General features: G+C 52.7%; 1 protein-coding gene across 1 annotated transcript in view; it reads left to right on the top strand.

The window, feature by feature from the left end:
* Positions 1–16,867, top strand: part of LOC309857193 (extracellular sulfatase Sulf-2-like) — a 75,329-nt gene that overhangs the window by 10,737 nt on the left and 47,725 nt on the right. The window contains exon 2 of the mRNA XM_082750005.1: positions 15,644–15,918. Within this exon, the coding sequence (XP_082606131.1) occupies positions 15,744–15,918 (175 nt within the window). The 5' untranslated portion in view covers positions 15,644–15,743. The remainder of the gene's footprint in view (positions 1–15,643; positions 15,919–16,867) is intronic.

The following is a 16,867-nucleotide window of genomic DNA, read 5'->3' as shown; positions in this document are numbered from 1 at the left end:
CTCCACTCTGCCACAGTACCCCCCCCCCATTCCCTATTGTCTGAGGCTGAAGTCAGGTTCACTTGCCAATGGCCATTGCACTTGCCCTGCTGTCCTCACCGTGGAGCAGTTATTTCTTTGTACTTAGCCTCCACCGGAAGTGTAGAATGAGAGCTGGAGAGAAGGGAGCGCGTGGGCTTTTCTTACCCTGGGCCCCCTTCACTCATTCATGTCACCTGTCTGACCCCCCCCCCCATGGTCCTTGGAATTCATCCGCCTGCCCCCCCCCCCAGCTATTTCTGGAGACCACGCATCCCAAGTTTGTTTATAACAACAGAAGTCTAATGTCTGTCGGGTGCTGGGTTGCCAAGCATTGACACATCACAACACTTTCGATTAAGGCCTATTATCATTCCCATTTTGTAATCGAGGGAACTGAGGCACCACGTGCGGTGCCCCCACTGGAAACGGGCTCCTTACCATTGTTCGTCTTGGTACCCTCAGTGCTCAGCTCGGTGGCTGTTTGAAACAATGCTTGAGAGAATGAATGAATGAATGAGTTCTCCTCCCCGCCTTCACCCGATTCAAGCCATTGGCCGCTGGAGACCAAACATCTTGATTCATCGTCGGTCATTTGTGACAGTTCAGTTGGAGGAATGGGCTCGAAGCAGGGTCATTCAAGGCTGTTTGGTTGTGTTTCTGCTTTGTAACCACAGATCAGCCCCAGCTTGAAGCAACAGTGAATTTGTAAAAAAAATTCTGTGGGTTGCTGGGTGCTTTCCTGCTTTTCCTGCTTCCTGTGATATCAGTTGGAAGATCCAAAATGCCTCCGCTCGAATGGCCTGCAGCTCACTGGGGCCATCCGCTGAGTCCTCCGTGCTCTGCCCCACGGCCTTTTCCCACAGCTGGGAGCGTTTCCTCACAGTATTGTGGTCTCGGAGTAGCCCGACTCCTAGGAACACAAAAAGGACAGCCGCCAGGACTTCTAAGGATTTAGCCTAGGAAGCCCTAGGGCCCCCAGAGCAAGAGTTGCAGGAGGAGGGGTTCCAATGGGGACAAATGCACCCCAGATTTTTCCTTCTCTTGACATTCCCTTTTAAGAGTCAGAAGCCTCATGAGAGGGTGTGATGGACTGACTTGGGTCACATGATCACCCCTGGGTCACACGGCAGGAGAGGGTGACACATCTTGGCAAAGGAGAGAAAATCCTCAGAAGGAAATTGGGTTTCCAGGATCAGGAAAAGGGGACCAGATGCTGGACGAGGTTAGGAACCACTACTCGGCCCCTGAATAAGTAACTCCCCCGGGGTCAGCAGTTAACATTTTTGAATGAATGACTAGAAGATGGATGGATGGATGGATGGATGGATGGATGAATGGATGCATTTTCTAAAAATCTAGTATAAATAGAAAGCCCAAAGGGCACCTTGGGTGGCTCAGTCAATTAAGCGTCCAACACTTGATTTTGCTCGGGTCATGATCGCAGGGTGATGAGATTGAGCCCCACATCAGGCTCCATGCTGGGTACAGAGCCTGCTTAAGATTCTCTCTCCCCTCTCCCTCAACCCCTCCTCTCTCCCCCCAAAAAAGAGTAGAATGCCCAAATCTATGTAGCATCTCTTCCAGGTCAGGGGCCCTGTAACCCAGGCATTGCTGGGGGCCTGAGATCCCTCTTTATGGGGCCAAATCAGCTCCCACAATTGCTGTCATGTCTCAGCATCCTAACCCCAAAGATGGGGCTCATTTGATCTGGCTCCTGGAAGGGAGAGCGTGTGCCGTAATGAGGATCCACCAGCACAGGAAGTGTGCTCCCACCTCCCTAGACCCCACGCCACCTGGACACTGGCAGCCAGCCCTCACGCCCTCTCCAGCCACAGTACACTAAGCACACCTGCTGATAGCCAGTGAGGCCCCACCCTGCCCTGCGGCCCACAGTGAGACCCGCAGCAGGAGAAGCTGATCCGAGCCCAAGGAGCACCTCTAACCTGTGGCTTTGCTCCCTTGGCAGTCTATTTCCAGCTGCTGATTAGACTGCACAGCATGCCAGGGTTGGAGATGGACCTGTCATGCAAAATTCTCTCCACTTGCGTCTCTAAATTTAGTGGGTTACTTGGTAAAAGTTGCTTCAGACTCCTTCCCCCACCAAGGAGTACAAAGCTTCTCAAATAATTGTAAGTGCCAGGCTGTTACCAAGGTGAGCTAATGAGAAGCTCATCTGCTAATAGCAGGGGCGTGATGGGTGAGGATGGCGCTCACGGCGGTGGATTGGGTAGAAGGGGAAGAAATAATTGGATTATTAATATGGGGCTGCCAAAATAGGCCTTTATCCCTTTATGTTCTTCTCGAAGGGAACAGTGGTCTCTGGAACCATAAATACGGGTCCTGTGGGGGTAAACTCTGGGGTTAAAAAATAGAGGGGATTGGAATCCTCAGTCCCAGCCGAGGCAGTCTACACTGAGAGCCAGCCCACAATTCGGGGTGAATAATGACTCTGTTCAGGTCCAGCTTATTGCTTTTGGCCAAAGGCCTTTTGCAGAAATAACTTTGTAACTAGCTGCCAGGGAAGCTTTTGTCCACAGCTGAGACAAAAGAACAAAGAACAGAGGTGGGAATTTGTGTCTGATTCCCATTTCCCCTAAACACCTAGCAAGAACAACAGGTGTGGCCTACCTGGAAGGTGTGGGCTGGGGGAAGGTAATGTCCAACCTCCTCTGTGGCAGGCTGCCACTCCTGCTCCCTGCTCCTGCCATACTGGTCTTTATTCTGTTCTTTAAACCAACCAAACTCATTCCTACCTCAGGGCCTTTGCACTTGCTTTTTCCTTTGGTTAGGAAGCATTTCCCCTACAAGTGACTTCTCACTACCTTCTAGTCTCAGCTCAAACATCACCCCTTCCTCGGGGCCTCCCCCGATTTACTCTTCATCCCGTTTCCTTAACAGTTTTCTTCAAAGCTCTTAAAACGACCTGAAATTTATCTTCCTTTATCATCTGTCTCCCGCACTGGGATGTTAGTTCCTTGAGGGCAGAGGCCTGACCTGCTCCATGTTCATGGCTGCTTCCAGCATCCTACATAGCACCTCGCACATAGTAGGTGCTCAGGAAAGCTCACATAGCTTTGAAGGGTTGCAAATAGGCCTCCAGGCAAGCTCCAGAGGAACTTTGTTTGGTGTGCTTAGTGTCTCAAATGTATTGAATGTTTTCATTTTAGAAACGATGTCTCCATTGTGGTCCAGTCCTCGCCCCCCAACCCGGGCCCCTAAATCCAGACCAGGTCACTCATTTCTCTTGCCAGACCCCTGCAGGCATTTGAGTTTGAGGCCCCACTTTAGACAAAGGCCACTGCATGCAGGTTTCTCTCTTCAGAGGTAACCAAACGACATCCAAGCTTCTGAGCCTAGGCCGAGGACCAGCCCGCTAGACTCCAGCCAACCCAGTCCCGTTGACTGGATGAAGGCATGGTTTCCATAGGCAGGGCGCAGTGGTCCTCCTCTTAGGGGCCATAAATGACATGAATTTCACTGTATGAACCTTCTGAGCCTTCTGAGTCATCAAGGAAGGAGTCCCTATAACTCCTCCTTGGTGGTCTTCAAGGAGTCCCACTCCCCTTGTAAGAAAAGATCAGTGCCCTTGGCAAGCAAGAATCCAAGAGCAATGTCATTACATTTGTTTCTTTATGCTGCTGTCCATGGATGGCAGGGGTTCTTCCATGGGGGCGATTTCATCCCCCAGGGGACATGAGGCAGTGTCTAGAGACACTTTTGCTCCCCACAGTTGGGGCAGGTGCTTCTCACATGGCACAAGGAGAGAGGCCAGGGAGGCTATCGACATCCTACAGCGCACCCCCCCATCCAAGGATGACCCAGCACCCACCCCCGACAAGCCAGCCAGCTGCCCAATGACACGGCACAGCGGCCTCCTCTCCTGGATGGCTTCCATGGGCCCGGTGGCGGGGGGCCCGGAAGATCAATGAGCCCGCCTCAGGAGTGTCGTTCCCACGTTAGCAGGGGGGAAGTGAGAACAGTTAGGGGCCAGTTCCCCAAAACCAGGTCACACACTTCACTTGGGGTTTCTGGGTTTTTTGGTGGTTTCCTTTCTACTTAAAAATGAGGAGGCAGAAGTGTTTTTTTTAAGGGGGAATTAATGGTTTCCATGCCACCAAAACAGGAGAAGCTTCATTCTCTGAAGTGTGTGGTGGGGTGGGGGGGGGAGGGGGCGTGCCTGCTTTCCACATCCAGGGAAAGCTTTTCTCTTTGCCTCTTCTGCTCCCTTCAGAACCTTCGGGACCTGACACCACTGACTGATCCCCTTTGGGTCATAGGAGATGGAGGTGTGGGGTCTGGGGAGCCTTTGGGTCACCCAGGGCTTCCTGAGGCTCAGGGATCTTTAAGCTGGGCATGGCCACAGACTCCAAAGCTTGCCAGATGCAGACACGGCATCTGACTTGGTTTAAGTTTCACTTCCTAGAAAGGGTGCTGCTTGCTGGGGAGAGGCCCCCGTGGCTCTATCTGCTGTGGTGCCCTGGCCTCTGGGACTTGGCAGGTGCCCCTGTGTTTTCACAAGCCACATGATAGCCAGCGTGCTAGTCTACACCGTGACCTTGACACTCCTCCATGGAAAGGTGGGGTCCTGTCCCCTCCTTTTGAATCTGGCCAGTCTTGTGAAACCAATAGAGAAACCAATAGAAGGTGGGGCGGAGGGGTGACGCTCGGGGAGCAGCAGAGAGAAGACCGAGTTCAGTAGGAAAAACTGAGGCGGCACCGCCCATCGCTGGGACATGCACCTTCCGAGCCGGAAGCTGCCACTTAAGAAATCAGAGCCCACCCCTGAAGCCACCATACAGGGAGGAAGGAGAGAGCCCCTAGGTCCTAGCCAAGTGCCCGTAACAGCCACCCGATGAATCAAGTCCCTAGTCCTTCGGTCATTTCAGCTGTGGCCTCAGCCATTCCAAAACAGAGACCAGCCAGCCATGCATTAAAAAAAAAAAAAAAAAAAAAAAAAAGACTTTATTCTGCTGAAGTCAAAGATCACTTGTTATACAGAAATCATCATTGGAGCGCTTGGCCTGTGCCCGTCTGTCCCCCATTCATTCATTCATTGGTTCATGCAACCATATCCAGAATCTCCCATCTCGCGCCCTCGCTGCCCCTGCCCTGGTCCAGGCACCGTCTAGGCAGCTTTCTCTCCGGCCCTCCCGCACCCACCCTCGTGCCCCTCATTCCGTTCTCCGCACGCCGCCAGAAGGATCCTGTTAAGACCTACATCCAATCTCAACACTCCCAGGCTGGAACCTTCCAGATCCTCCGCTCACTCCAAATAGTACCCTTCCAATCACTCAACCCCACGCGAGCCATACAAGCCCCCGCTACGTGCCACAGACTCCGAGGTACACTCCTCCCCCAGCATACCTGCACGTGTCTTTCCCCTAGACCTGGAACACCGTTCCCCTAAGTATCTGCAAGGCACATTCCTTCCTCTCCTTCAGGACTCTGCCCGACTGACAACCCCCACATTTAAAGATGCAATCCCCCCCCTCCCCCGGCCAGCGCTTGTGACCTCCCTCTCCTGCCTCACCCCCTGAGGACTCATCACCTCATGCTTGTGATTTATTTTGGTGTCTGATTCATGAGAGACTATTTATTTCTGGACCCTCAGCACATAGACGAGGGCCTGCGCAGAGTAGGTGCCCAGGAAATATTTGTTGACTAATTACAAGAATTAGCAGCCAGGCTGTGCCGGGGGCTGGAACTCTTTAGAGAAGAGACAGCCCAGGGCGCCTGGGTGGCTCAGTTGGTTGAGGGTCCAACTCGTGGTTTTGGCTCAGATCATGGTCTCGTGGTCTCAGGGTCCTAAGGTCGAGCCCTGCACCAGGCTCCCCACTCAGCTCAGTGTCTGCTTGAGGATTCTCTCTCTCTCCCCTCCCTCTGCTTGCTCGATCGCTCTCAAATAAATAAATCTTTTTTTTTTTTTTAATCTAAAAGTGTGGGGGGCGGGGGAAGAAAAGGAAAGAAAAGAAAAAGAAGAGACGAGACGAGACAGCCTTACCCCTGTGGAACTTCCAGTGAGAAAACAACCCCCACAAAATAAAGACCAGAATAGGAGAGTGCCTGAAGGATCACATGTGTGATGAGTGTTCTGAAGAGAACTAACTTTCGATGAGGCCAAGCGTAACAGGGAAGCTTGCTTCCAAGAGGGCGGTCAGGGAAGGCCTTCTCTCCACCTGTCAGGCTCCACCCATCCCAAGCTTCAGGGCTGTGCCCAGGGAACAGTCTGTTTGGCTTGGCAGATGAAGAAACTGAGACCAAATTGGGACAAGAATTCATGACTCCCACACCCACGTTCCTTCTGCTTTTCTACACCACCTTTTTCTTATCGGTTGACAAATAAGGATGAGGAAAGTTTGCCTACAGTAAAGCAGAGAGTTGGGCCTGGGCCCAGGCTGAGGGCTAGCAAGCCGTGTTGTCAGGCCCCTCTACACAGAGGCCAGAGGCGACTGGGAAGCCACCTGAGTCAACACTCTGTCTCCAGCTCGCTTTACCATTTGGGCTCATTCGGTTGCAATACCATTTGGGCTCATTCGGTGGCAAGTGACAGAGAAAGCAACTTGGAGCGACCTAAGAAATAATTCATGGTCCTAAGGAGTCAACATGTGAGAAAGTTGACCTATGAAGAAAGGAAGACAACAACTCAAGCTATTTGTCAAAGGAGAAAAAGGAATCTCTTGGTGCCTGAAACAATCCAGGGTAAATCTTCTTCCTTCAGGTTTAGCTGGATCCAAGTCCCAAATGTTTCCAAACCCAAGTATGTTCCATTTCTCAGTTCTGTTTTCTTCTGTGTGTTGGCTTCAGTCCACCTCTACATGAGGCAAGATGGCATCAGTCTTCCCTCACCTTCATGGTGGAAGGACATGGAACCAGCTAGCCAGTTGGAAAGGGTAGGCATCTCCTCCTAGTCAGGCCAAGGTGCCCGGATTACTCTGATTGGCCAATCACTGAGGAAGAGGGATTGGAAGGCCCTGATTGGCTCAGGTCTGGATTGCTTGGTCTAGCCAGGGAGCTCTGCCGTGGTGGCCTAATTTGAACCTTATGGACCAAGGATCAGGGAGAAGGTCCCCAAATGAAAACTGGATGCTGTTATAGAAATTACATTGGCCCAAACCCAGCAAATAACGCTAAGCAATATGTATTGGGCACTTAGTGTATACAGTCCCCTTCTAAAGGCTTCACAGGCATTAAGCCATTTCCTCCTCACAACTCTTTAAAAAGTGCTCTTATTGGCCCCACTTTACAGTTGAAGACACTGAGGCCACAAGAGGGTAAGTTACTTGCCCAACAACTAGTCCATAGTGGAACCAAGATTTGAACGCCGGCTGTCTGGCTGCAGACCCCATCTCCACCCCTTCTCCGCCTGTTCCCTGCTGCATTTTAGCACATATCTCTCTGCTTGGCTTCCTCCAATCTCTCTATCAGCTCCATGAGATTAGAAATTTGTGTCTTTTTTTTTTCCACTAATCGTGAAACAGTACCTGACCGCAGATGCACAGATATTCGGGCATGTGAATTACATGGCCTCCCAAACACCCACTCACTTTACATACAAAACCTTGTGATGTTCATCCCTCTGGTACCTTAAATATATCGCTTCTAAACTTTCTTTGAGCTTTAACTATACTCCATGGTCCTGTCCTAAAGGCTCACTGTGGTTTGCTGGTACTTTGATTCCTGACACTTTTCACTTTTAGCTGGAGGTGTTCAGCTCTGGCTTTTGACCTTTTGACTCCTAAGAATGTCAGCTCCCTGAGGGCAGGGACTTTTTTTTCCCACTGCCTTATCTGCAGTGCCAAGAACTGTGCCTGACATGCAGTAGGTCTTTGAGGATTTCTTGTTGAATCAATAGTTGTGCAACTAATGGGGTTCCTAAACAAACCTTTCTCTTTATGCCCTAATTTCCTTTCCAGATCCTGAGCTCTTGTCTTGCAACCTGATCTTTGCCTCCTCCCTGAAAGACTCTTCTCTTGTCCCACGTCCTGCTTTGAGAGCTGGCTTGGTTCCCTGCCTCCAGCTGGAATTCCAGGCCCATGCACAGAAAGCCCCCAGATGCCCTGGCCCTAGGTAGGGAAGACAGGGAAGGTCTGTGCCCATAGGTTGCAGGAGTTCCTGTCCTTTCCTTGACAGCCCTGGAGAGGAAGAGAGAAGGCTGGAAAAAGTCTGTGACCAGGAAGAAGGGGAGACACCAGGGGAGTATAAGACTTAACAGATGTGCTTGTGTCATCCCCTGTCTAGACAACTGGGCTTGTAAGGTTCAGGACCACACATTTCTATCCCTCCCACTCTGCCTGCTATTTGCTCAGGCCATTTCCCGTGCCAGAAGCACCCTGTCCTCTACCCTCTCCTTCAGAAAAATCATGTGGATTCTGCAGAACTTTGTTCCTGTTAGGCTTCTTAAATTTTATAAGGCCTCCTCCAGGCAGCCCTCTCTGACTGCCCCCCAGGCCAGCAGTTCCCCCCTTCTTCTTCCTGTTTGTTCAGTACACTTAACCACAGCTTCTTGTATCATTCATCAGTTTCCCAGTGAGCATAGGAGTCAGGATGGGCCTCTGAGGTCAGGACGTCTGGGTGCAAATCTCTGCTGTGAGGTCTGCTTGCTTTACCCACCCAGGGCCCTGCGGGAAACAGAGGGTGTCCTCCAACAAAGGTGTGAGCAGAGTGTAAGAAAATGAGTCATACAGATCCCTGGGGCTGGGGACAGTGGGGAACATTTGCTGGAACCAGAAGCGGGCCACCCACAGGAGATGTGGCCCCGAGCAGAGCAAGAGAGGGATGTGCCCAGTTCCCAGCACCCGGGCAGGGGGGACGCCTGGCAAGTACCCAGGCCCCTCCTCACACCGTCCCTTCCCCTGGTGGTGTCCCCCTTGGCCAGACCCCACCAGGAGCAAGAGAGCACGGAGCCCATTGATGTGGTCCAACCACGTGAACCTCCCAGGGCCCAGGGAAGCACAGAGAGAGGATGGGGAGGAAGCAGGCCAAGGGACAATATTCTGCGGTTCCTCCAAACTGCATGACCTTGGGCAAGTTCTCGAAACTCTCCATGCCTCAGCTTCCTCGCCTGCAAGTAGATCATCCAGTTTCATAAGTGTGTTGTAAGGGTGATGCGACCTAACAGGAGGAGGGCTGAGAAAGGGGCGGGGCCTGTGATAAGTACCCCATAAATATCAATTATTCTTCATCACTGTTCTGTAAGGGGGTTTACTGTGTTGATCCTGGTGCTTCCTGTTGCGAAAGACAGCTCCAGCTCAGATTAACTGAAGCGGCAAAGGCTACTTGTCTGAGCCTGTGACCAGGCACAAGGCTCAGCCCGGTGTCACCAGCACCCCTCTGAGCTTCCCCCTTGCTGGCGGGAATGGCGCTCCGGCTCCCTGCACCCAGCCACCAACCCCCTGCCCCAGTTTCTTCCCGCTGTCTGCTATTGGCCAAGCCCAGGTCACATGCCTGCCTCTGGGCCAATCTCTGGAGTTAGTGAGTCGGAACATGTTGATTGGCTCTACCTGGGTCACGTGTTCTGCTCTCCAGTCAGGCTGCCCCTACCTAGTGCAGTAAGGGGGCGGTAGGGACCCCAACCACAGCTGGGGGTTGTTGTCACGGGGAAGAAATTTCTCTCCTAAGACAGTAAATAGCTTAGGTACCTGCTACGTGCCAAGCACTGTTTCGGACATTGGGGATGCAGATATGAAACAAAGCTGACAAAAATCCATGCCCTCAGGGAGCGGACACTCTAGTGGGGGGTGGGCTGGAAGGGGGGACCCATAAAGAAAGAAGTAAAAGATGTAGTTTGTCAGAGGTGGTTGGTGCTAGTGGGAAGAGAAGAGATTTCTGCTAACCTACAAAGACAAAATGTAAGCAAAGAACTAAAGGAGGGGAGGAAAAGGCCTTGAAGATATCTGGATGAGGACTCCAAAGCAGGTAAGTGCAAAGGCCCTGGGGTGGGGACATGCCTGGCATGTGCAAAGTACAGCACAGAGGCCAAGTGGCCAGAGCCGGGTGGGCAAGAGGAAAAATGGAAGGTGATGAGGTCAGAGAGGGGATGGGCAGACCATGTAGGATCTCATTGGCCCTTTGGAATGTCTGGGGTTTGGTTCACCATGAAGTAGAAGCCCTTGAAGGCTTTTCAGTGCAGGAAGACAGCCTCTTTGGTTTTAACAGGATCCTCTGGCTACTTGATAGAAGGAGGAGGAGGTAGAAGCAGGGAAACCAGTTAGAAGGCTGTTAGGTTCTGGGCGGGAATATCTTACCACCTAACACTGTGCCTCGCACATAGTAGGTCCTAAGTAAAAATTTGTAAAGTAAATGAAGGAGGACTAAGTGGTCGGGCTGTCTGGACCACCTGGCCCCAGCACATGGGGCATCTCGCCACAGCCTACAGTCCCCTTTCTTCCCTTCTTCCTGCGTGTTCTTCCATCTGGTAAGTGCCTTGCTCTGCCTCTAGCCACATCCTCCTCCCCCACCCCCTCAGCTGCTCCGTCATTCCCAGATTCTGCTTGGCTAATCTTGTTGGCAATTTGAGGATCCTCAGAGGAAGACTACCATCTGGGTTGTTCTGGGAAGGCCTGGGTGAGGTCCTGGGAGCTTCCCCAAAGCTGTGGTCTGTGGAGTGGGGAGGTCATTGGTCCCCCAGAGACATGTTCCTCTCGGCAGGTTAATTTATCTTCTAGATAAATCTAGAAGCAGGAGTGATGTTTCTGAACACTTGGGATACTAGACATTTCTAGAGCTGTCTTCCTAGACTGGCAAGCCTTTGCCAAGACTTGTAGAAGATACAGGACAAAGAGAAGGACCCAGATGGACCTTGGAGCGAGCTGGTGGGAATGAGACGAGGTGTCCAGGGGATAGTGGGGACATCAGGCCACTGGTGCTGTACGGAGTCACTGCATACTCTCTGTTTAACCACTTTGAATTTTTTTCCAAAAAGGAGAAAAAATGGAGGCAGAATCCCATGTGTCATTTTTAATTGATTTCTTTAGCATCCAGAGAGAGGCTGGCACAAGGCCAGGGGAAGTCAGAGCTGGGGGAATTCATCAAAAATCGACCTACCAATGACTTGATCTGATGAAATAATTAGCCCCTGTTATTCGCCAGTCTCCAGTCACAGAGCTTTGACTTCCATCCAGATGGGGAGCGTCCTGGCTGGTGGGGTGTAGTTGCCAGGGAGCAGGGACTGAAAGGGACTGTGGTTGTTGCGGGGAAGGAAGGGGACCTGAGAAAACCAGCGTGGGTGCTAGGAACAGAATCCAGCTGACCACATCTCCCAGCTCTACCCACCATCCGGCCCAGAGCTTTCAGTACAGACTGCACCTCCCAGCTCCATAGCCCCTTCTACATCACAGGTACAGACCAAAGACCCTCAGGGGACACCTGGCCACCTGCTGCTCCATTTGGCAAATGAGGAGGGAAACTGAGGCTGGGAGCCTCAGGAACTTGCCCAGCAGGCTGCTTCCAGAGGCTTCTGTTTGAGCCAGAACTGGCTTTGAACCTGCCACGTAATCGCGTGATCATGGAAAAAGCACTTTTAACACTCTGTGCCTCTGCTTTCTCATCCGCAAGATGGGTATAATATGGATGAGTGGAAATGCGGATTAAACGTAAAATGTCGAGAGCAGGGGCTGGAGTATGGTACGCTCTCCACAAGCATTCGCCGTTACTGTTCCTGGCAGAAGAGAGTCGTGGGGCTCCCCTTGGATAGTCTCTCAATGTTAGTGTTTGGTGTCTCTCTGAAGGCATGTGAATGTGCGTTTCCCACACGAAGGCGGGCTGGTGGGCACATCAGTTCAAATGCAAAGCACAGAGCATCCTAGTGTGTTTCCAGGAACAGGTGGACACAGCCTGATAAACAGCATGATTTGAGGACCACCCCCACCCCAGGGTTTGGGTTAATTCAGGGACCGATTTGATGGTGGAACTTGTCTACTTTTCAACCCTCTTCCAGTCTCTCCCTCCCTCCAGCAGAAAGTCTGGGATGGTGCTAAGGCATTTTGACTCCTTTCCACACTTAAAAAGAGAGCGTGTACAGGTGGGAAAGGAGGCGGGCATAGAGCTCAGCTTAGAGCCTTAGGAAGAAACGAGAAGCTCTGAGACTGAGTAGCAGTGTCCGCTTTCCTTCATTTTGTGTGAGTTCGTTTGGTGGCAAGGGGAATGCCAGTTTTCCCCTTTACCCTTGGATAGAAAGTTTGCTTTTTAAAAACACGGATTTGTGTTTTTGTTTTTAAATGAAGCCATGTCACAGCAGAAGGGCTGTGGAGATAGAGCGGCAACGGGGGGCTGTGGCGTCTGAATGGGGGAGGCTGGGAACGGTGCGTTTAGGGGAGGGGACCCACAGGGGAGCAGAGGTCAGACCTTCTCTGCCGTTTCCTCCCCGGGGTGAGCTCCGGACCACGACTGAGCCGCCATGTTCTCCCCTGTAAAATGGGAACAGTGCTCGTGCCTGTGTGGGAGGTGGTTGGGAGTGGGGGAGACTCTGCAGGCAGAGTGCCCCTCACAGCCCACCCACGACTACAGCGACCATGATCCACAAATGGTTTACTCTGTGAATGACGTGTTCTGGGTCATTCCATGTGCCGGCCTGTGGTCTCAGCACTCTGTATGAACCTGGTTCATCCTCCACACCTGTTTTATAAATAAGGAAACTGAGGCACAGAGGTGTTGAGTTATTTGCCTTGGGTCAGCCAACAAGTGACTCCAAAGTACGTGTCTTAACCATCCACAGTGTGGCACAGCAGGAGCTCAGGACACACTTGGTGCGGTGGCTCTGGCTGCCGAGAGGCCACAGGATGGAAACCGGTGCTTGCCCTTGGAGCCTGTGAAAGTCATGGTTCCCAGGTCAGCTCCGCTGAGAATGTGGTCCCCATCTCCATCTCCCCTCTCTGCACAGCTGTCCTATTGGCGGTCCTTGGGGAGGGAGACAGAGCAAGAAGCCTGCTCCATCTCCTAGCCTGCCCCGGGGAGTGTCAGTTGAAGGCATGACTTCCAGAGGCATTTTGGGTTAAGGGAGCAAAGAAGGAATCTTACAACCCCTGGAGGGAACTGGCACGGGAGGGGAGTCATCACTTCCCATAGGCTTGAAGGGGCAAGAGGAGGCTGAGAGTGCCCCCAGGACTAAAGGAAAGCTAGAACCATGGCCAGCCTAGAGAGACAAAGGCCCTGGGGTGCCTGGGATGCAAGGGAGGGAGCAGAGCTGGAGAAACTGATTTCCTGCTGATTTCCTGCTGATCTCCTGCCTCCGCCTGCCCAGCAGAACTCCCATTGGCAGAACTAGCAGGAAGCCGGGGACTGCAGGTGCCACCTGTAGAGGCGAGACTGGCTTCTTAGGGCATAGAGCAGGGACAAAGAGCAGCCCGCCCCATGGACCCTTCCTGCGGGGGGATGACAGGGGACGGGGGTTGGTGATGCCTCGGAGCCTCCATACGGAGGTCATGACATGGCTCTGCCGAGCTCCATGCCCCTCAGTCTGCAGAACTCAGAGGACCTTAACCAAATCTCCATTCCTTTAGCTTTCAGAATATTTATTGGGCTCCTACTACTACTACATGACAGGCATAGTACTAAGAGCTGGGGACCCAGCTGTGATTAACATAGGCCCACTTCCTACCCTTGTGGGGCTGAGCCTTTAGTGGGGAGAACTGGGCAACTAAGATAATGGCAGGCTGTAGTAGGGATTGTGGGGAGAATAAACACAGTTATAAAATACAGAGAGCGCCTCACGTGGAGGGCACCACCTTAGATAGGGGAGCAGGCCTTTCTGAGGAGGTGACGTTTGTGCCAAGACTTGACAGAGGAGAGTGAGCCCTGTATAGAAAATAAATCTGAGGGGTGCTTGGATGGCTCAGTGGGTTAAGCCTCTGCCTTCGGCTCAGGTCATGATCTCAGGGTCCTGGGATCGAGCCCTGCATCAGGCTCTCTGTTCAGCAGGGAGCCTGCTTCCCCTCCCCCCCCCTCTCTGCCTACTTGTGATCTTTCTCTCTGTCAAATAAATAAATAAAATCTTCCCCAAAAAATTAATTTAATTTAAAAAAAGAAAATAAATCTGGGAAAAGAATCTTCTAGGTTTAAGAAAGAACACGTGCAAAGGCCCTGGGGCAGAAACACACTTGATTTGTTAACAGAAAGAAGCCTGTAGGGCTGGGGAGCAGCTGGGAGGCAGAAGAGGTAGGAAGGGGCTAGATCTCTTGAATCACCTGTAGGCCATGGTGGGGAGTGTGCATTGTATTCCTTGGGCTGGGGAAGCCAAGGCGGGGGTCTGAGCAGGTGAGGGACAGGACTGGGGCTAAAGTGAGGTGAGCACCCCACGCTGGTGCCATCTGGGGTGAGTCCCTTCTATCTTGTGCCCTGAATACCTTGCTGGTCTCAGGCTGGGCCAGTCCCACGGAGTGATCCTATGGGATTTACCTTTTAGGAAGATATTCCCGGTGCCCTGGAGAGGATGGAGAATGAGGGCACAGTCGGGGGAAACGGGGGACTTCTTAGGGGTTTGTTGCAGTGCACATCTCCTCCTATGGACCAGAGCCCTTGATGAGTTCTCTGAGCTGGGACTTTGGTGGGGGGAGGTGGGCAGAGTCCTTCAAGGTCAAGCCGCCCCACCTCCAACAAACCTGGTTTCCTCCTGGCACGTCTGCTTGCTCACTGTCTCTCATTTTAAATAAATGAGACCTAAAGTCTATATCTGGAAAGACTTGAAGGCTCATTTCCTCAAGAAATAGAAAAATGACCACAGAGAGCAAAGAGCAGAACAAGATCAGACCTGCCCAAGCCAAGATGCGCCATCCTGTTGTCCCTCCCACCTTTGCTGGTGACCGCCTCAGACCTGGGGGGCCCAGGGGTGACCGAGGTCGCAACAGACTGTGACAGCTCTTCTCCTGTAGCTTTTTAGCCCTCAATTTTCTCCTGTGTCCTTTTGTTGATTCTACAAACTTAAAACTCACGTGAATAACTTGCCCAGCTATGGGGTCTGTCTGCAGGGCGCCTTCACACACATCCCGCTGGCTTGCGCTCCCTTAACACCTTGCCTCCCCATTTTATTCCCGGGAAAGCTGAGGTTCCCTACTGGCTTGCTGGGGAAGATACCCGGCTGGTGAGCGACACAGCTGGGACTGGGATGCATACAGGGTCGCTCAGCCCTGCACATCCACACCGGGCCTCAGCCTCACGCTGCACTGCCCTAGAGCGGGGACTGTCCTGCTCACCTCTGCCTCTCCGCCCCACCACACCCCATCCCTCTCACCTCTGGGGAGGGTGAGGGGAGAAGGGAGGCCCAGAAATATCTCTTCCCCTAGTCTGGGCTCCTTCTTTTTCCTTGCTCTGGGGCTGGTCTGTCTGCTGAACGGGTTGGTGGATTCAGAGACAGGCTGGTTATCTGACTTGGGCCCAGGGCTGCACCCAGCACATTCAGAAGACCGCTGGTCCGGGAGAGAAATCTGTCTGCAGAAGCAGTCACAGAAAGCTTTCCTGCCACTGTGTCGCGGGAGCACATTGCAAGTTCCTTCCTTCCCACTTTCTCACTGCTCTAGCTCCCCCTGATCAAAGGAACCCTCGGTGTCCATGCCAGAAATCATTATGCAAGCCCAAGCCGTCAGGCGGCCTTTACGTAAAGACTGACCTGATTCTTTTCCTCCTACTTTAGATCCGTGAGTAAAGTGGGAAGAAGCGACAAGAGACACAGCCACAACACGCGACTTCAGACTCCTGGGTCCCGCAGGACGCCCAGATCGGTGGCCCGTAAAATGGCCCCGCCCAGCCTCCTGCTTTGCTTGCTGTCCGCCACCGTGTGCTCTCTGCTGGGGGGAAGTTCGGCGTTCCTGTCCCACCACCGCCTGAAAGGCAGGTTTCAGAGGGACCGCAGAAACATCCGGCCCAACATCATCCTCGTGCTGACGGACGACCAGGACGTGGAGCTGGGTAAGCAGCTGGCCCTCAGGGCGCATCTCCCTGGCCAGGGCCACCGTGCTGGGGCAGAGGCTCCTGACGCAGGGCGGCTGGAGGAGACCCCGGAGAGCTCGCTTGGGTTTCAACCAAGTCACACGGGTTGTCCCACACACGTGCCTTTGCAGCTGCGTCCACAAGGCCAGGGGTCTCCAACTCGTTCCTAAAGCAGAACCCTTTCTCAATTGCTCCAAAAGTCAAAAGAGATGTTTGGACCAATTTGTTATTTTCATGCAGTGTCTATCGAGTACATGCTATGTGCCAGTGTCGTAGGGCCTGGAACTTCAGTAATGAGTGAGAAAGGCATAGACCTTACTGTCACAAAGTGAGGGACACAGGTCACAGGGATGATCATTTCAAGAAGGGAGAAAGGGGCTGTGCCAGATGGGGCCAGGGGAGGGGGAGCCACTTCGGATTGGTAATCAGGGAGGGCCTCTCAGAGGGGGTGATGTTTGAGCTGACACTGAAAATAAGAAGGAGCCAGCCAGGGTATGTGTGTGTGTGTATGTGTGTGTGTGTGCGTGTACTTGTACCTGTGTGTACACACATGCACGTGTGAGCCCTTCCTCTCCAATCACCACTTCAGGTGACCTCCTCCTTGGTGGCATCCAGGGACAGGGAGGGCGGACACAATTTCTAGTAATGTGACCCTGTTCACAAAGATGGTGCCTCAGGACGATAAGCGTGGCCGCCTCCTATCCAGAGCTTCCTCCACTCGTGGTGCTTTGGCTCTGGGGAAAGCGGGTGAGGACAGGGACTCTCGCCAGGGTTTAGCTCGCTGGTTCGGATGACAGGCGTGTCAGGGACTTCTCCAGCTCGCAGTCTCAGTGCCTTCTTTACCCATGCAGGCCACCCCGGCTGCCACCTCCTTAACCCAGCAAGAGGCCATCCTGGCTCACCCCTGGCTCCGCCCCTGCATTCCCAC

This window comes from Mustela nivalis, assembly GCF_964662115.1.
Source record: "Mustela nivalis genome assembly, contig: HAP1_SCAFFOLD_494, whole genome shotgun sequence".
Classification (NCBI taxonomy): domain Eukaryota; kingdom Metazoa; phylum Chordata; class Mammalia; order Carnivora; family Mustelidae; genus Mustela; species Mustela nivalis.
Note: the sequence above shows the minus strand (reverse complement) of the source record. Positions and strands in the feature narration are given on the sequence as shown.